The sequence below is a fragment of the Psammomys obesus genome, unplaced genomic scaffold, assembly GCF_907164565.1.
Source record: "Psammomys obesus unplaced genomic scaffold, mPsaObe1.curated_primary_1811, whole genome shotgun sequence".
NCBI lineage: Eukaryota > Metazoa > Chordata > Mammalia > Rodentia > Muridae > Psammomys > Psammomys obesus.
The window spans coordinates 23,490,716-23,511,475 of NW_026585895.1; the positions used below are offsets into that span (position 1 = coordinate 23,490,716).

Here is a 20,760-nt window from a genome sequence, read left to right on the forward strand (position 1 = left end):
TCTCAGACAGTCTATGAAGTGGAGAGAATCTTCAAACTTGCATCTAGTAGCAGTTCTAACCACAAAAAGGGGATAGGTAACTTACCAAGAGCGACGTGACACTAAAACAGCCAATGGTCTATCAGTTGACACCAGCTGTATGTCTACCTTACTGGTAGTGATTCAGAGTGCTAACAGTAAATGCTACTTTTCTTCCTGTTCTTTTAGTAACTGGTATCAATGCTATTACCTCCAGAAAACTGATTCATGTGGCTCTTTAAGTTAAAATTAAATACGGTTTAAAATTCATCCACTCAATTCTATTAGCTGCATTTTAAGTGCTCAACTCACACACGGTTTGATGTCATATGGGGCAGCATGCAGAACATTTCATTATGAAGTAGCACCAAATAGTGTGTGTACAGAACTAATTTAGACAAGTGCTACCTAACGACATTCTAAAAAGTTGAGTTTGAAGTTATTTGATCAATGTGTGACTTCATTTTCAACTGGTCTACAGGCACCAGTAAACGCCAAACCTTAATTGTATGTGTGTATGGTTATGTATGCTGGCATAACACGGGTGCAAGGCAAGGGATGCCATTCCTTAGGCTGGTTTTTTTGTTTCTTTGTTTGTTTTTGGAGCAGGTGTGTCTGGCTGGCAAGTTAATTCTGGGATCTGTGTACCTCTGACCCCACAGCACCATGCGCAACAAAGACCAGTCTAAACAACAACAACAACAGACAGGATCGTCACGCTATACTGAGCAATCTTCCTGGCCCTTAATTTTCTTTACACATTAAACCACTAATTATTGGTAAACTGCCAGATGAACCATCACAACCATTATTTACTTTTAGCATTAACAGTAATAAGATAGCCTAATCAGGTGCACTCAGAATGAAGAAGCTGCTACACCATGTCAATGACAATGGGATTGGGAGAAGATTGCAAGGCCGGCCTAGTGCACAAGAACAACATGATCGACCCTAAGTCCTGACAATGTATTTATTTTAGGAAGATATAGGTATACAGAGTTAACATTTTAAGTTACATCTTTATCGTTTAGTCTCTTGACTTGTCTAACTTAAAACTAACAACCCATGAGCCCTTCCTCACCCACTTCTGGTTTCCGTGCTGTGCACGGCGCACACACCTGTGCACAGGCCTACGTACAGAGGTCAGAGCAGCACAAATACGGCTGGCAGTCTCTCACACAATCCCAGAATTCCTCCCGACTTCACCTCTTCACAGCACTGGGGCTTTGTAGACACAAGGGCCAACAGGGACCTAACTCCGGTCCCCAGGCTTTCACAGCACGCACTTACTATCTACTGAGACACGGCCTCTCAGGCCCACCCCCATCCTCAGATGGTCACGTTAGCACTTACCAACGAGTAGTTAATAACAGATTATGTATGACTGAATTACAGAACATTTTTGCCGTGTCAGAATTTGGTGGGTTAAGAAGCTAAATTTTAATGTGAAGTTTATAAAAGTATTTTATATTTCAAATTCAGTTCCTAAGGAGAGAAAATGTTTAAATTAGCATTCTTAAATTTTGTGCTTTTGCTTAAGACAATGCACTGAAAACAAAAGTTGAAAGCATGTTCAGGGGCTGAAGAGATGATGGCTCAGGGTTAATTTAAGAGTCTCTACTGCTCTTACAGAGGACCTGGGTTCTGTCATCAGCGCTTACACAGCAGCTCAAAGCTACTCTAACTCCAGTTCCAGGTGATCCAAAGCCATCTCTGGCCTCCAAAAACACTACAAGGACTTAGTGCAAAGTTATATAGGCAGGCAAAACACTTATACACAGAAAATAAAAAACTTGAAAAAATATTTGAAGATTAGTGTATGAAATAAAACTGTATGAAGTTTTAACTAAATTCTTCACTAAGGAGTTTAGAATTTCTCGTTGAGGACCAGTTTAAAATGAAAAGAGTTCAAACTAAAATAAATCAATCAGTATCACTTTATTTCAAGCCAAGATTTTACATTAAGACCAACAAACTAAGATAAGTGTAGGCAAACTGTTCATTCACATTTGAGAAATTACATGGTTTCTATTTAGGTTTTGCAAAAATTGTTTGTTGCCACAACATTGGACTAATCTGAAACCACCTGAAAGTGTAAATGTATATCGTAAGGGCGTTGACAGTGGAAACAGTTATGGAAGTTTACACAACTTATGACCATAGTGCAAACTCATTCATGTTGAGTAATTCATCTGTTTTGCAAAGGTAGTGAAAAATATTAACAATCATCAAATAAATGCTCAGAATTACCAAGGAACAGCTAAAAATGACCAGGATCCAAATAGGTTATTTGTATTTCTATATAAAGTGACAACACTAAAAAACACATTGAAAACCAGTGTTCTAAACTTTGAATGTGGGCTTTAAAAAAATAATCTGTTAACTTGAGATTTTCAATAATTTTAACCAAATATCATTTGACTGGCAATTGATATAATTAACAGCTGTAATATTCCTGAAAGGAATACCTACATACCATGGCCTATCAAATATAGTCTGCATTTTTGCAAATCAATACAAAAATTATCCATCATTTCTACATCTTTTACATACTTTTTTCTTAAAAATTAGGTTTTATTGCTAAGTGAATTTAGAATTCAAATTAAATTTGGAAACCTAATAATAATGCTCTTCAAACTTCCCATTCTTTAAAAAAAAAAAAAATTAAACACTGGAAGTAAATGATTATCAAAATGTGGCTGTAACTTAAGGCATTTAAAAAGGAAAACTAATTAGGTGCCATTGGCATTTTATTTCAAAAGTACATTTTATCTGACTTTTTTCACTAGCAAGAGACTAATACACAAACATTTTTTTTCCCATAAATATGACTACAGTAATCGTAACACAGAAAAAAGTTGATGAGCATTGCTTAGGTATTTAAAACAAGGGTAATAATGCTTTCCCACTCACCGGAAAGAAAAACTGTTTTTGATTACATATTATAAACATAAGAGTTGCTGGCCAGTGTTAAAAGGTCCAGCTGAAGAATTTCAATTCAGCAACACTTGAGAATGAATATATATTTACATTTATACATGTATGTATATATATTCATTTTTATATATAGTCAATTTATCTAATAGGCATTCCCTCACAAAATTATTCATACTTAATTGCCAGTTTTAATAAACATGTTCACAGATCATCCATTTGTCTTAAATGAAGTTAGGCAATATCAAATGTTCTGCTATGGTCTCCATCTTCTTCAGAATCATCCTCTGAAGCTGTTGAGAGAAAACAGGATGATGAAGAATGATTTTTAAGGGGTACGATAATGACTTGTAAACATGAAGCCAGAGCAGCAATGACTTAATCCCAATTTAGTATACTGTTCGGTCGAAATGGTAAAAGTTATCATGATAGTGTTAGGGTGGCTTGACTGTCGGTGATACCCATTCACAATATCCCCACCCCCACATCTTTTTGTGATGTTATATAGTTTCCATATAATGAAAATGCTTAAAAATGTAGTTTAAGAGCATCTTTTAAGAAATGTTTCTGAGCCCAGTTTGTGTTCACAGTAGCTAATGATATGTCTATAAACATACACCAGAGGAAAAGTGAATTTGAGGCAAGTGCTCTCACACACCTGAGTAGAATCTGGCTTATTACCGCTGCATGTTTGATGCATCCGATGAGAGTGAAAAAAAATGTACATAGAATAACAGGTTATGGATGTTCTTGCAAGTTACATCAAAGCTATGTCTATACAATGCCAAGGAAAAGCTCTATTGAGTAAGTAAAGCTTTATATAGACACAGCCTATCTTAATCTGATTCAGAAAAAAGAAAACAAAACAAAAAAACCAACAACAAAAAACCTGCTGTTGAGATTATCCCAAATGCTCAGAAACATCATTTTTAAAAATAACATTCCTAACCTCAATTTTTTCAGTGTCTACTACTGACAGAGAATTAATATAAAGCATCCTGGAATGCCTTTGAGATAGCTAAGGCAGTAAGAACTTATGTATTATATAACCTGATTATTTGTTAGAGAAAATCTAAGTTCTTTGGAATAAACATCTAACTGATAGCTCTTCAGTATTATCAAGAGCAGAAAAGCTTAATGTGTATGTACTCTAGGATACTGGATCAACTCAAAGGAAGGGCAAAAAAACTGTTTAAACATTTATGGATAAATCTACATGTAATAAGTCATAGCTAGCTCATGACAGATACGAACCCTGTTGTGAAGTTCTGTATCACAGGATATTGCACTGAACAGGGAATGTCATGTTTTCTAGGTGACTGACTCCACAGAACACAAATCAGCTGATTTTCAGATTATAACAATATTCTAGTAATCTGAGATTCATTTGAGGCACCACCACCTCCCCTTGTCAGCTTAAGTTGTATGCATTTTACCTCCGTCTTTGTCTTCTCTCGCATATAGGGAGAAGACCATGCCATGTTTACGAATTTGAAATGAGAATATTTTTTAAAAGTTAAGAAACCTTGGGGAAAATAAACTAATGACCACCATATCATCTACCAAAATATAAATTATAATGTTCCGAAACAAAGCTAAACTTTTGTATAAGCCAATGACACATTTTTATGAATGTTATAAAGTTAAAAAAAATCACAGTGAATATCAGTTCTAACTGGCTAGTTTCAAATAATTAAAAAACTAAAAATGTGCTGTCCGATTTTATTTCAAATCCTGTCAAAACCTAAAATTATAGACACAACAATACTTCTTTCTAGAAGGCCATGTCTTAAAACACTGAAGAAGTAAAAAGTTTTTATGAGGACTGGATTCTTTTCACATTATTTCCGAAGGATGCTAGTCTCCTAAAGGTATTACTCTTACACACCTTATAGGTTAACAGGTATTCTAAAGACGGAAGTGCATTATCAACATGAAAATACACATTTGAGACACTTAGGACTGTACTGCTAGCTCTGGTAGGCATCAGACGGGTTTAAATCTTCCCCAGAAACTGTTCTAAAGCCAATTGGTCCCTGTGTGGTCTGAAGCAGCACAGATGTGCTGTAACACATCAGAAGACAGCAGGCTGGGGAAACGCCTATAAGACCTGGGACTGTGTGTCACCACTTACAGAGCCTCACAAGGTGATCCTGAGAAATCCGAGCTGCCTATGCACTAAAAGCTCACAAAGAGCTATCTGTAAGTAAAGAAGAATACACAAAACCCTTCTGTTAGGGACTTTGGCCTCTTTTTCTTATTTTCCTGGAACCAAACACAAGCCTAAAGAAAACCTTTCATGATCTGAAACTGAATAAAAAGTAAATTTTCTTCATATATTAAAAAATACAAAGCCTTAACAGAAATTATTTAGTAGCTAAGTTTGTTTTCCTTTTAATCACAAATAATAAAATCAGAGTGGTTTACTGAAAATATTAGTGGCTAACATTACCTCCTTCCACAACTTAAACATAATTTAAAAAAATATTTAAAGAACTAGAGTCTATTATCCAATCCATATTATCCAAATCAATAATTATAGTAGTATTAAGCCTAAAACCAAAGCTCAATTTGGTACAAAAGAGTAAGTACACTTAGGTTTTTTTTTTCTGTGGGTTTAATTTGCAAAAGTAAATTCAACAAGTCTGGGGAGGGAAAATTCCACCTACTTTCGAGATCTTCCATATGTGCCTGAAGAGTTCTTGCAAGGTTAATAAACTAGAAACAATGCAGAAAGAAATACAGTAGTTTAAATGTTGCAAATGGATCTAAAGAGAATCAGTTTAGGAGATTTATTTGTACTTAAAGTCAAACACCATCTTAATCCTTTAAACAGGGTCTTTCTTCCCCAACAACAAAAATTATAACATTAAGGATACTGTGTTACATTTTATATAATCACTATTAATCCCGGGGAAAACAGCATCATGAAATTGGGAGCAAATAAAATCAAACAATTTTATCCAATAAAATACTGTCTTCCTAACATTTTAAAATATTATGAAATCAAAGAAGGGAAGAAGCAAAACTTTGTTTTCTGGGTCCAAATGAACTGATGTTTGCTTGCCTACATTTGATTGCTGTATAGATGTATACAACTCAATGCTTGTAAAATAAAATACTAAAAATAACTCCTACTGTAGTCTTAACTTTAACTTTATTTATTTTTTTTCAGAAATGCTGAATTCAATAGACCTTCCTTTATAAGCTTTCTATGTTTGTTTCATTCACAAGAATTAACACACCATTTTAGAAATTATTTTATGGTATTAACTCCAAATAGGGTCACATGACTTCTGAAGTACTTAAACATTAACAGAAAACCTAAGAGCACCCATAATTACAGCACATCAGTTTTCTTTATTGTTAGAGAATGTAATTATCAACTGAGTCACTTCAATATCCATCTAATGAGGAAGCACATGAAAGTAGTAACTTAGAATAGCAACATGTATTTTGAATTATACTTTTTATCATTTTAAAGATGAAATCATTGTACATTAACATGAACTTTAAGTTTTATATATTTAAAAATTATAAAAATGGTTAATTTCACATATAGTTTACTGAATTATGAACACATTTCAAGATAGGAAGTGTTTAGAATGTTGCAATAAGACAAAAATACACAAAATGGACAAGGCAATAGAGTGTAAATTACTTCTGATTCACTGAGGCAAAGACACTGATTAATTATAAATACCTAACAAAAAGCTAGCTTAAAGATACAGTTAACATTGAACATTGTTTACAGCCACTAGTTCCTTTCTTAGTTGGTAATGTTAGAAAAGGGTAACCCTTGACAGAATAACAAACAAACAGTTCATCTTTCATATTCTTTTGGCCTCTGGAACTCAATTTCACGTTTCTAAGATGTAATGCTAAGGGATTTCTTTCCATAAATTAAAAATAATGTTTTTCTGGGTGTTTTCAATTCTGACTGTTTCTCCTTGAAATATTTTACTTGCAAGAGCTGAAAAATCACTTCTTTCTCTAAATGGCCTATGACAAAATTAGGATATTTGTTATAGAAGACAGCACTTTCCATTAAATATAGACTATTTACACTGTTAAGAAATATTTGAAAGTAGGGTCTCCCACAAAGAAATCAGGATATGAACACGAGACAAATTCTTGTCGCACCGTACCCTCCCCTTTCCCCAAGGCCATACTACTTACTCGAACACGAGTGCTTGGTTCAATTGTATTTCCCATCATATCAGAGAAGCTTTGTTCACACAAGTGCAGTAAGACAACTAGGTAGAGACCAGAGCTGATAAACTCATATTCAGCCTTAAAGGAGGAAGCAAAGAGAAGAAACAGAGAATGAAAATTAGGATTGTGACTGATAGCCACTGTTTACTGATAAACTAAAGGAAACGTATTCAGACACAGCTCATAAAAAGGTTTATCAAAATGTAAGGCTGCCTTACACAGGTCAATCTTTCCTCAGTCTACCTCCTTTTAATCATTTATATAAAAGTTTACCCTTTAAAGCATTTGATGAGGTAATATTAGCTTTCTATAAAGCTAACAGATTTCCTTTTATAAGGGACTAATAATTATTTCAGTTTACTTAAAAAACTTACTGTTTCATTTAACCTAAATCTATAGTGTGTACTATTAATTTATACCAAACGTGATATACAGCAGTTTGGGTTTTGGTTTAGTTTAAAGGTGATACATACAAACACACATTGATACTGGCATCCTTTTTTGGCCACCTTGGGAGTAGAAGACTGAGAAATTCTAAATAGTTTCAAAACACAGTATTATGTGTATCCTCCTCCTTTATCTTTTCTCCTTCTTGCCTTTTTTGGTGGTCCTAAAGAATGCACTTAGTATCCTAGGAATGCAGACTAGCATTCTACCAATATAAACATAGCTCTGGAAAAAAAAAAAAAAGATCCACTCTGTCCCTTTAATTTTTATAGTGAAGAGTCAATTGTATGTGCTTTGAATAACAAACACATCTGAAATTAAGAACTGTATGCTAATATTAATTTTTTAAAATGTTCATCAAATTCTACCTATCATTAAAAATTGAACTTAAATATTAAAAAGTTTAATGATTTTGACATTTATTTTAACTGAATAAAATCATGTATGTGGAAAAGGTTTTTTGGTTTTTATAATATACATGGTTATAAACTAGGCATGGTGGCACACACGTTTAATCACATCACTCAGGGAGGGGGGAGCTATATAGTCAGGTAGATATGAGTTTAAAGCTAGCCTGGTTTACACATAGCAGGATCCAAGTCATCCAGAGCTATGCTATGAGATCCTGTGTCAAAACAAAATAATTGAACAACAATCAAATTTTACATGCTTAGCACATTGCAAAAGATAAAATTAAAAAGGAGTAACATTATATTAAACTAATCACTTAAAATTAAGATAACTCTAGCCACTAGAATCCATGATTCATATATAAAATAAGTCCAAGTCTTTACAATGACTGAACCTGTGTAAGAATGCAGCTCATTCAAAAGATCAAATAAAAATACAAACTTTTAAATGAAAAACATGTGACTTAGTTTAAGAGAGTCAAACATCTAAGGATGGCAAGAGAAAATAACTGTGACTTCTCTTTGTAGGAGACAATACCACATGTCTCTGTATCGTTCCACCTTTCTTAATTTCCTTATTCTTTAAGATATTAATGTTCAGGTGCCTGAAAATTTTAACACTATCACTATACTGAGTGGGTTTCTTTTGCACAACTAGCTCATTAGAGAATGAAACATTATAACTGGCATAAAGTAACACTATACTGTAGCAGCTACTGTTTTGTTCTTCTGATCAGTGATTCCTTATGTTTTGGTCTGGTTTTTTGTTTGTTGGTGGGTTTCTCTCTGTAGCCTTGACTGTCCTGGACTTGCTTTGTAGCCCAGGCTGGCCTTGAACTCACAGAGATCTGTCTGCCTCTGCCTCCCCAAGTGCTAGGATTACAGGTATATGCCACCACTGCCAGGCTCTGATCAGTGACTCTTAAACCTGGACTTATGCAATTACTTTCAAGTGTTGAGAGTATACTAAATCATGTATAGAATTTATATTTGTATGCTGTAAATCCAGGGATTTTATCAGGCCTTCAAACAATATCTGTTTCACATTATGTTTTTAAAATTTATTTTATGTGTACATATGCAAATTTTTATGTGGGTATATGCAGGTGAGTGTTAAGAGTCCTCAGATGCCAGTTGTGAGCCATCCAACATGGATGCTGGGAAAAGAACTTAGGTCTTCAAAACATCATTCACAAAAATACCTTATACTGTGTGATTTTGTCAACATGGATTACCCTGAGCTGGTAAATCTATAATACACTGCCAGGCAGTGGCGGCACAAGACCTTATCCTAGCACCCTGAGGATGGAGGGGGAGAGAGAGGGAGACAGGCACATCTCTGAGTTTTGTGGCCAGCCTGGTCTACAAAGTACGTTCCAAGACAGCCAGGGCTACACAAAGAAAACTTGTCTTGAAACTCAACCAACAATCATCCAACCAAGATTGGTTCCTGATATTGAGTAACATATTGGTAGATGCCAGGGAGTTAAGAGAAGGAAACAAGGAACCACTGAGTAATGGATTTATTTTTGTTGTGATGAAATAGCCCTCATACTTCCCTTGAACATGCATGCTTCTCCTAGAATTTTCCTTCAACAAGGAGGAAAAACAAAGGGTTGTTCCTTCCAACTAGATCATTTAATACTGGAGTAATAAGGTTGGCATCCCAATTTCCTAAACTTCTATTCATTTTTAGGTTTACTGACAGTTTTAACTTAGTCTTTTATTTAAAGGGAATTTTTAAATTAAATTATAAATTCATATCTTAGGAATTATGATAAAATTATTAATGCAGGTTTTCTGACCATGACTTAATCTTTTCTTCAAGAGCGGTCACTTAAGCACACAACAGACACTTACCAAATTAGGCAAAATATACTAACTTGTTCATTTGCATGAGCTCTATGTAGTTCATGGATATCAAAATCCTCCAGGTTAAGTTGCAACTTCTCTTTACAGAGTTCGCAGGTGGTTACAGCCTCTAGTGAAGAACCTGACAAAAAATCCAATTGCAAATAATAAAGCTTTTCTGTCCTAAGTTCAAGGTTTGAAATATTGGGGCATAGAAAGCATGAAAGATGAGATCACAATATTGTAATAAATAAATAATGTATGTAAAATGATATACAATGACAAATAGGCATGTCATGTTCTATACTGTGATATTCATGTCTCCACCCATCATTAGATACCTTTTTTAAATCCTGTATTCATACATCCTGTAATTAAAGGAATCTGACAGTGAGGCAAAGGAATGTTACCTGTACTTCATACTTCCTCCTGAAGTATACTGATATATCATGAAAGTAATGTTTAATGACGTAGCATCACAAACACTAGTTACAGACTCAGAGCACTATTTTTGGTATCGCATGTGGGCTAAGCAATGTGCCTGCCCTACTGACTAGGAGAGGTAAAAAGAGCTCACCTTTGTCCAGATAAAAGGAGCTCATTTCAGCAACTAGTAGAATTAAGTCCTAAAATATTTTATCATATGGTTGAACCCAAGATATGTCAATAAAGAAGACATAAAAAGACAAATACTTTACTATTTCATTTATATGGTACAACCAGAATATGCAAATATAAAGAGGCCAACAACAGACCACGGTTCTCAGGGACGGTGAAGAGGATGACAAGCAGAGAGTTACAGCTTACTGACTATAAAAATTTTCTATGATGGGTTATGAAAAAGTTTTTAAAGCTGACTACTGAAAATTACACACTGTAAAATGGTCAAAGTGGTTAATTTTCTCACACACATAGTATTTTTTTAAAGATTTACTTGTTTAGTATGCAATATTCTGCAGTGCAAATATGCCTACATGGCAGTATCTCGTGATAGATGGTTATGGACCACCATTTGGTTGCTAGGAACTGAACATGGGACCTTTGAAAAAGCAGCTAGTGCTCTTAACCTCTGAACCATCTCTCCATTCCCTACACATAGTAGTTTTGCCACAATTAAAAAGAAGAACTTTTGTCACACTCAGGACTTGATTACTTACTGTAAGCCCAATAGCCCCACTTTAACAGGTAGTCACATCCAATTACATGTGTGCACTTCCCCACTATTTAGGATTATGAGACATGGCTTCCAACTAAAAACTGTCCTAAAGTAAGTGTTATGGGTAGCATTCCTTGAATGAACTTGCACCAATCTATAACTTTAGAGATTGGGAAACGAGTAAGAACATCAAACTCTTTCCTTAAAAAGTAGCCTAAAGTATGAGGGAGGGGGCTACAGCTAGGATACAAAGTGAATAAGCTGTAATTAATATAAAAAAATAAAAATTCAATTTAAAAAAAAGTAGCTTAAAGGAAAGTGTATGCCAAAGGGCACAGCAAAGAAACTGTGAACATGAGCACTCCATTATCAGCAGGAAGGATTTTATTGTAAGAGAGAGAAAACAAGCAAAGGTATCTAAAGGACTCCAAAGCAGAGAAAGAAAAATGTAGAGTGACTGACCATGGCCAAGGCTATCTGCAAGAGAGGAGAGAATAAAAGGGAAGAGTGAACAGAGAACAGCAGAGACAGGAAAAGCCTTGGCATTATGAAGAGAGGAGGGAACTATGGAGAGGTGAGAAGCCAGCATGCTGGAAAGGAGGCTTTAAGATGCCAGAGAGGTTACTTGTGATACTGAAGAAGCTGAGAGGCCAGCATGCACTTTGACAGGCAACCACAAGTACACGTCAATGGAGAGCCATATGCACCTGCTGCCAGTTATTTGTTTTTGTTTTAATTAAATTTGGCATACACTTTTCCTTTAGGCTACTTTTTTAAATTAATTTTTTATTTTTTATATTAATTACATATTATTCACTTTGTATCCCAGCTGTAGACCCCTCCTCCTGGCAGAGGGGAACTGGTTTTACACGCTCCTGAGATGTGCGGACTTTTATCTAACAGCCAGCACTCCTCCAGGCTGAGTTCATTTCTGGATACATGGACCACCTTTTGGAATTTGGAGCATTGGGAGTTTCTTTTGAACATGACAGAAAGAAAAAGTACCAAGTTGAGAAACTGTGTTATCTATTTGCCTGAGTTGTATGTGAAATCATTATATTTTCTTCAAATTGTCACAGAATATTTAGTCAGCATATAATGGTCCCATAAGAATACAATAAAACTTAAAAATTCCTATTCTCCAGCATATTTAAACATTATGACATTACATTGGTATCTTTAAGTCCCCTCCTGATAAACTCCCAAAACCAAAATTATCTTACACATATTAACTCTATTCATTACTGACCTAGCAAAGGAGCCAAGCTCAATGAATTCCAATCCACATATGTGTCAAAGACTCAATAAACCACTTTCTTAAAAATGAGAGGCCACTAAACCATTTCCCTCAGCTCTAAAATTACTTTATGGACACTAATGTTACCTAAAAATCTTAATCTCAGAAAGTTATTTTCCCAGCATCTAAAGACCTGCTAACCTATCCATCAATTAAACATCTCTTTCTCTTAAGAAAATAGCAACATTTATACAGCAGATCATACATTTTTTTTTACCAAAGCAACAGAATACTCAACACTCATACCTACACTACCTTTCTGGACATGAAATAGCTCTTCTCTTACTCAACTTATGCTCTTGATCTCATCTTTTGTTCCTTTTCACGGATTCCACCCCCCAACAGCTTCTCACAATCATGCTCAAATGGTTTCCTACTTCAAAATAAAGATGTTTTCCCTGACCCCACATAATATTCTAATTTGCTACCTTTTATCTCAGTTTGTTGGAAAAAGAGCCTATAAGGTAGCATATCTCCCTTAACATACGTATTAACCATCCTATCATTTCATGGTTTTTAAACATTTTTGTGCATATGTGATGCATATATGTGCATATGTTCACGTGTGTGCACATGGAAGCCAGAAGTTGACACTGGGTATCTTCCTCTTTTGTTCTCTACATTAATTTTTGAGACTGTTTGTCACGGAACCTAACACTCTCCAATTCAGCTAGACTGACTGGCCACAGAGCTCCTGGATCTTCCTAACTGCAATGCTATGACTAGGGTGATGCCAGGCTTTGACAAGGCTGTTGAGGAACTGAACTGAGGTCCTCAAGTTTGCACAACAAGCACCCCATCCTGCTAAAGCATACCCCTGGAACATTTTATAAATTAGTATCTTAGGACTCTTCACTCCTTAGCAATGCTAAGTTATTCATACCCACTTTTACACAGTTATTTTGGCTATACAAAGTAACATTTTCCCACTTTCTTACCACCAATCTGACTGGAGGCTGCTCCTCAAATCTTCTGAGGTGCCCCAGGGATCTGTCCTAGCCCATTTCCTTGATACCTTATCTTTCTCTAGGCGATCTTTACTTAACCTCAAAGCTTCCACTGTTGCTTATGGTAATGTTGTGGTACTGGAAACTGACTCTGAGTGCTCCTTCTGAAATGTGGAGGCTTGTCTAGCCAACAGCCTATCTGATGTTTCTGTGTAGTTATCTAAAATGAAGTTCAAATACAGAATATATCTAAAATATAACTGAGTTACCTGTCTCAATCTGATTCATTTCCAGCTTTCTTATTCAGTAAGAGGCCTGTTTGTGTAACGTAAAGACAGATGTTCTCTAGTCTTTCTCCCTCATCCTAGCACATCTAATTTCCTGGCAAATTTCAATGAACCTACCTCTAAAACATACCTACACTAGCCTAGTTCTATGATTGCTATCAACAATACCACATGCTAACTATCCATTACCAACTCCAGCAAGAGTTTTGACAACAGACCATAATTGATTTCCTACAGGTCTGGTCTTACCCAGACATCTATTCTCTAAAGCAGCCAAAAAATTAAGATCTTTTCAATTCTGCTCCCTTCAGTGGCTTCCCATCATAGTTAGGTAAAAATTCAAGTTCTAGCCTCTATTTTTAAAAGTCTTTGCATGAGCTAGCTTCTGCTAGTCACTCTTATCCCAACTGTATCAACCAAACCTTTACCCAACTATTGAATGCCTGCTAACCATGCACCACTCAGTTTCTCAAATACACCTAAGTCATTCTTTATTAGCTGCTTTCTCTGCTAAAATATTCTTTTTGTTCTGGAAGCCATTTCCTTATTATCAAGGTTTAAAATTAAATGGTGTACTCTAAGAAAGGTGCTCCCTTAACAACCAACACCACAAAGCAGGTGCCTTGTATGCCTTGTTTAATGTGCTATAAACCCCAGTTCTGCAATTGTGCCTGACTCGCCAAACAACATACAGTACACATCAAAGAATTCCCTGACAATCTACTAAATGACACGGGTAATAAATCTTTTTCAAAATACATAGCTAAGTGGTGAATGTGCCTAACTAAAAGATTAGTATATGCCACAATCACTGGTTAAATTATAATTTTATATAGATACAAGTATAAACAAACTTAATAATAAACTATGAAAAATTTGTCAGCTGAAATGCCTACAATGTGTATCTCTTGGAAACACATTTGAAAACAAGTCTCTAACAGGGCGGTGTCTCTTACCAGAGTTAATTTTGGCCTGCAGCCACTTTTTCATGCAGTCCTGATGGACATACTGCAGACTCCCCGTGCATTTGCATGGCTCTATCAGTAGGTTGGAGGACGATGCAGCTGCCATCTGACAAATTCTACATAAGTCCCCTTCTTCTTCTTCAGAGTCCTCCAGGAGAAGGCTGAAAAAGAAGGCATACATTCCAGAGCTACCTTAATTCCTCCCAGATGGCCATTTTTAAACAATTTCACTCTTTCATTGAAAAAAAAAAAAAGATAATCAAGAAAGAAACCAAAGCTCATGTTATTGTGACTAAAATGCTAAAGTAAATAAAACCTATTATACCGTCACTCATCTTCAAATGGTTTACCTTTTGTCTTTGGTAACGCATCTTAAGTTCGCCTCTTTCACAATCACTAAGATTTTAATTATATAAGTATTCTATTTTGTCCATTTGTCAACTGCAGAAGAATTTTAAGACTACTTCGATGACTTAAGTACATACTGATCTGTTTCTCATTTACATATTATCAAAACAAATAAGACTTAAAAATTCTCCATTACTCTACTCTCAACAATCTTACTAAATCATTCTGGTATCTATAAAGGAAGGCTTTTAAAACACCCAACATGGGAGCTGGAGAGGTTAAGAGCACTGGCTGCTCTTCCAGAGGTCCTGAGTCCAATTTCCAGCACCCACACGATGGCTCACAAACATCTATAATGAGATCTGGTGCCTTCTTCTGGAGTGCATACATGTATGCAGGCAAAACACTGTATACACAATAAATCTTTAAAAAAGATAATAAAACATGCAACATTTTCTATTTTCCTCTGCCCTCCATTTAACATGTATTATTTATATGTGAATTCACTTTGTAATGAGCAGAGTTTTCTGTTAAAATTCACATTGTTAGTTCACTGATGGCACATAAAGTGGCAATCAGTAAACAGACAGCACTGAAAGATGAACTGCTATTGAAATACAGCCTGACAGTGTAAGTGAATTTAGCCAAACATTTACAGAAAGAGACACACAAACTATAAGGCAGTCGACTTTGTGCCCCAGCTTAATCAGAAACATGACACCAAGCACAAATTATTCTGAAAAGCTGAACATTTTGTTTTATATTTATCATTCTTCCATTCATATTTTAATTACTTTTTACTAAGTAGATCCAATTTTTGTGTTTATTAATTTAATCAGTCGTCTTAAAATCCTCATACACGAGGCAAAATACAATAAACATACAAAAATATATACTGCAAACTCTGTCAAAATAAATGTGGTTTTAAAATGATACAACCAGAACCTGCGGTAGCAGTATGTGTCTTTAAAACAAATACACTGAAGACAGAAACAAGTGGATATCTATGGTTCCAGGCCAACCAGGGCTACAAAGTGAGATCCTGTCTCAAGCAAACAAACAAAACAAAACAAAACCAAAAAAAAAAAAACCAAACAATAATAAAAAAACCCACCTAACTAGACAGAGTGGTATAGAATTGTAGACTAGCCAAGATCAACAGTTATATTTGAAGGTAAGAAATCTAAGCTACATTCTTCAGATAGCTTACAATCAGAGGAAGTTGCTATAATGAACAAGTATTAAGACTATATTACGAGGAAGAGTAAAATATTTGTTTAAAATAAAAATGTGTAGTTTTAACTAACACAAAAATAAGTGGTAAACTAATTAACGTATTAAAGGCTAATACAGATTGGCAATTCATTATTATTTGATTCCTCTTCCCAATTAAATTCCACTTAGTGATACTCTAACTATGGAAAAAAGAAATTATTTGTGTTTGTGTATATCAAGATAAATTAAAATCTTAGATCATTTTAAAATTCATACTCCAGAACCTACCTTATATATTACTACCATTTGTCTGTAAGACATAGAAACATATAAGTTTAAGGAACATCTTAAACTATTTTACATCTAATCTAGCTTTACAATATATGCTGAATATATAAATTTACCTTTCTTTTATTTTCTGCAGTTTTTCTGGGTCTCTCGAAGGTGCAGTTTTAGTTTTATCACTTTTCCCATCAGCTGAATTCCATCCTGAAGGAATAATATCTACAGTAATCATGACATTGTCAGTCAGATTGCTTCCAAGTGCTGGCGGGACTGCAAACCGGAATAAGGAACCAGGAAGAATCCCTGCGATTCCTGTATTTCTTCCACCCTGAGGCAAATCTGGTGTGGAGGCACCTGCAGAGGCACTGCCTGATGCTCCAGATGCTTGTGGTCTGTTGGTAGCAGCCCCAAGAGGGTCACTCTGTGCTTCAAGGTGAACTACTTCATTTGATTCTCTTGTAAAAATATGAGACCTAGGTGGTACATCTGACATAGATACTCTTGAAGATCCATCTCTTCCCTCTCGTCTTCTTCTAGAGAACAAAGGGGTGCATCTATTTCGAAATGAGGAAGACAGCCACGGTCCTGTATTTCTACCTTCTGATTCGTGATTAAAATTTTCTGCATCTGGTTCAGAGCTATGATTTTGGCTAAGAGATGACAAACCCCATCTGCGCCTAAGAAATCTAAATCCCTGAGAAGCTTCAGATGCCCTGCCATCATTGACTTCAGAAGATGATGTTCCACTATTCCGAGACTGTGAAGTCAAGGTTCTTGGGGAAATATAATTTTCAGAACTCAGTGATCTTGTATTCAAGGAATCTTGACTAGATCTTCTTGAAAAAAAAGTAGATGACATGCTAGAAGCTATCCGTGACAGCAACCTCCTAGTTGTACGCCTACCTTCGTTGTCAGAGGATTCTTGAAACGGTCTCCGAGATGAGCCCACCCTTTCTGAACTGCTTACAGTCGGGGCTTCATCTCTACTTGAAAGATATGAAAATGCGGGGTGAGAACTACTGCGAAAAGATTCCGACGGTCTTGGAGAAAAATGTGATCTGAAAGAACTTCTGCTAGAGTCCCTAGAACTTGATGCTGTCTGACGTTCAGAAGGCAGTTGGTGATTGGTGGATGAGGAATTCAACTGCAAAGTGCTCACTGAATTCTCTTTTGGTCTTGCTCCCTGTGAATATGAAGAAGGAACTCTTTCTTGAACATCTATTTTTGAAAGAAGGGAAGGTAACCAATTATGAAATAATTTAAGCATTACTGAATGCACATTTATTGACTAAACTGAAAGACTAGAGGGTTTGAAATAAACACTGCTCTCTTATAACTAATAGCTTAACTATTATAGAAAAAAATATTTCTGAAGTACTTCCAAGTAAAGTTAACACTACCAATTCAAAAACAAGGTATGAAAGCTTATAAAAAAAGTGGATGAAGCAAGTTGAATGCATTAATGAGAAACTGATACAACAGAAGACTCTCTAATTTGATACAGAACTTGAGGCCAAGTAATACAGTGCAACAGGAAAATAGTTTTGGAGATTCTTCTTATTCTATGTAATAAATACAAAGATTATTTTATGTATGTTATTGCCCATATAATTTTTTAATAATATACCTTGCTAACAGTAAGAAGTTCTTTAATTTTTAAAATTAAAAACAATGGTTACTCATCAGACACACCTAAGCCTTTTTTTTTTAATTTTTTATTAATTACACTCTATTCATTTTGTATCCCCCCATAAGCCCCTCCCTCCTCCCCTCCCGATCCCACGCTCCCTCCCGCACCTAAGACTTTTAATATCAGTTTGGAACTGTGAGTCAATACAGGCCCTTCTGTTATCTGCATTTTCAAAAGTAGGGCAGGGAGAAGAAGCATGGCCAGCACTTGGGTTGCACAGGGAGGAGGATCACAGAGTTCCAGGCTTGTCTGTGTTACAGTATAGCCTTACTTTAAGGACAACAGCAAGATAAAACAGACCTCCTTGACTGTTTCAGTCAGAGTGGGGATAAGAAAAACACTTCCTATACACCCTATGTAAGAGGTACATTTATTATGGTACTAACATATGGAGACCAATAAAAGGATAAACTGTTACAGGATGAATCTATTCCTGTCCCAGACTTTGATTAAACTAAGCACAAACCCCACTTTTGCAAAATACTTTTGTTTATTCTGATCAGCACTCTTTTCTTTCAGTTACTTAATGTGACTGTTTCTGAAAAGTCTACCCATAGAAAGAAAAAGAACGTTTGAAAATTTAATTAGGATCGAGACAAGCACACAGTTCCACATAATCCTTAAAATGATGAGTTCAGGGGCTAGAAAGATGGCTCAGCAGGGAAGAGTACTAGCTTTTTCAGAAGACATGGGTTCCATTCCCCCCGCACTCACATGGTGGCTCTCAGCCATCTATAACTCTAATCTAGAGGATCTGTCACCCTCTTCTGGCCTCCCTGGGCACCAGGCACACCAGGAATGCACAGACATATATTTAGGCAAATAAACTCATACACATAAAATAGCTAAAGAGAGTATAATCAATATAGTTACTTCATAATTCAGTTAGTAGTACATACTTAAGACTTAGAGACAAGTCAGACCATAGTATGGAAGAATTATCTAGTAACACTTCACTAACATGTATAAAAATTTTACAAAACAGAATCTGAATACTCAAGAACATCTATTTTACATTGTTTCTACCTTTAAAAGTAAAACAAGAAACTAAAAAACATCACACAGTTCTGGTATCTCCATAAGAAATTAAAATTCACTTCATTTCCTCCACTGTATTCCTATCAATGACACAGAGAACATCTATGTTAACACATAAGCTATACTTAACAATATAGTTTATACATACATGATGGAGTTGTGAAATCACCACTTCGGTGATTATAATCCATAAGACTGCTAATGGAGGAATCTGTCCTCCTCTCCAAATCTCTCCTTTCTCTCATCAAGTCTGTTCCAAATGAACCAAGTACCATTGATGAAGATCTGGGAACCTGACTACGCCTCCAAGAAGAATCTTAAAGTAATGGAAGAAGTTTTATTTTAGAGAAGGTTTTTAAGGTTTCTGAGGCTCATTAATCTTTAGTAGCACACTGAAGATAGCTATTATTACAGCTATCCCTAGCCGTATAGCTACAAGTTTATAGAGTTTACACTTCATAAAAACAAAAAGTGATATAGGAAGCCAAAGCCAGGCATGGTGGCTTTAATCCTACTACTTGGAGGCAGAGGCAGAATCAAACAGGCAGATTTCTGTGAGTTCAAGGACAACTTGATATATACACAGTAAAGTCTAGGCCAGCCAGAGTTAAATAATATGACTGTCTCAAAATAAATAAAAAAATAAAACAAAGCCAAAGCTATTTTGATATGGTAACTGGGTTACAGGACAAATACAATTTCATCAGAAAAAGTTTTTTTTTTTCCATGCTGAGAATTGGACTGAAGTACTTGCATATTCTAAACATATAGTCTATCAGCCTTAGAAATATTTTTACTGTCACATTTTACTCATCTTCCCCTCTCCCCCCGAGACAGGGTTTCTCTGTGTATCCTTAGCTGTCCTGGACTGGCTTTGTAGATCAGGCTGTTCTCGAACTCACAGAGATCCGCCTGTCTCTGACCTCCCTTAGTGCTGGGATTATAGGTGTGCACCACCATACCCTTGCTCATTCTTTATTTTTAAGAATTAATGTATTTTTGCAATAATATTCCAAATTTTATATGATTTCACTAAAAAGTTAACCAAAATTAATTCTCAAACCTATTGTCCCCTATTTACTTTGAAATTTTGTCTCTTCCTTTCCTAGTTGTAGAATCTTTATTTATTTTTTCCTGTTTTTCAAGACAGGATTTCTCTGTGTATCACAGCCCTGGCTGTTCTGAACTTGCTCTGTAGACCAGGCTGGCCTTGAACTCACAGAGATCCACCAGTGTGAGGCCTCCTGAGTGTTGGGATTCAAGGCGTGTTCTGTCACACCTAGCTTTCTTTCTTTCCCAGCTTTAACAATTCTTCTACATTGAGGGAAATCACCCAGTAAACTTAATGTTACACCTTCACAAAATGTACAACAAAGATGTTTCTGCAAAGTAATGTGTGTCTACAAAGCTGAGGTCAGCATGCTCTGACCCATCATACCACTTCTAGCAACCATCAGAGGTGCAGTATTCCCCTTAGGGGTCTTATCTATCAAAATAAGAAGGGAATCACTTTACACTGATTCAGTTGGTAAGCACAAATATTTTAACCTAGTCTACAGAGCAAGCTCCAGGACAGCCAGAACTATACAAACAAACAAAAAGGAAAGAAAAGAATTTTCTCTTTAACTGTGTCATCACAAGTTTTGTCTTCTTTTAT

General features: G+C 35.7%; 1 protein-coding gene across 5 annotated transcripts in view; it reads right to left on the reverse strand.

The window, feature by feature from the left end:
- Positions 1–1,937: 1,937 nt before the first annotated feature.
- Positions 1,938–20,760, reverse strand: part of Marchf7 (membrane associated ring-CH-type finger 7) — a 41,402-nt gene continuing 22,579 nt past the window's right edge. The window contains exons 4-11 of one of the 5 annotated variants that reach the window (XM_055600154.1): positions 19,252–19,419; positions 16,495–17,593; positions 14,519–14,688; positions 9,908–10,017; positions 7,132–7,245; positions 5,622–5,670; positions 3,611–3,635; positions 1,938–3,245 (exon numbers count right to left, since the gene is read on the reverse strand). In XM_055600154.1, coding sequence (XP_055456129.1) covers positions 3,233–3,245; positions 3,611–3,635; positions 5,622–5,670; positions 7,132–7,245; positions 9,908–10,017; positions 14,519–14,688; positions 16,495–17,593; positions 19,252–19,419 — 1,748 coding nt within the window. In that variant the 3' untranslated portion in view covers positions 1,938–3,232. The remainder of the gene's footprint in view (positions 3,246–3,610; positions 3,636–5,621; positions 5,671–7,131; positions 7,246–9,907; positions 10,018–14,518; positions 14,689–16,494; positions 17,594–19,251; positions 19,420–20,760) is intronic. The other 4 variants (XM_055600153.1, XM_055600157.1, XM_055600156.1 and 1 more) reach the window with 4 other exon arrangements.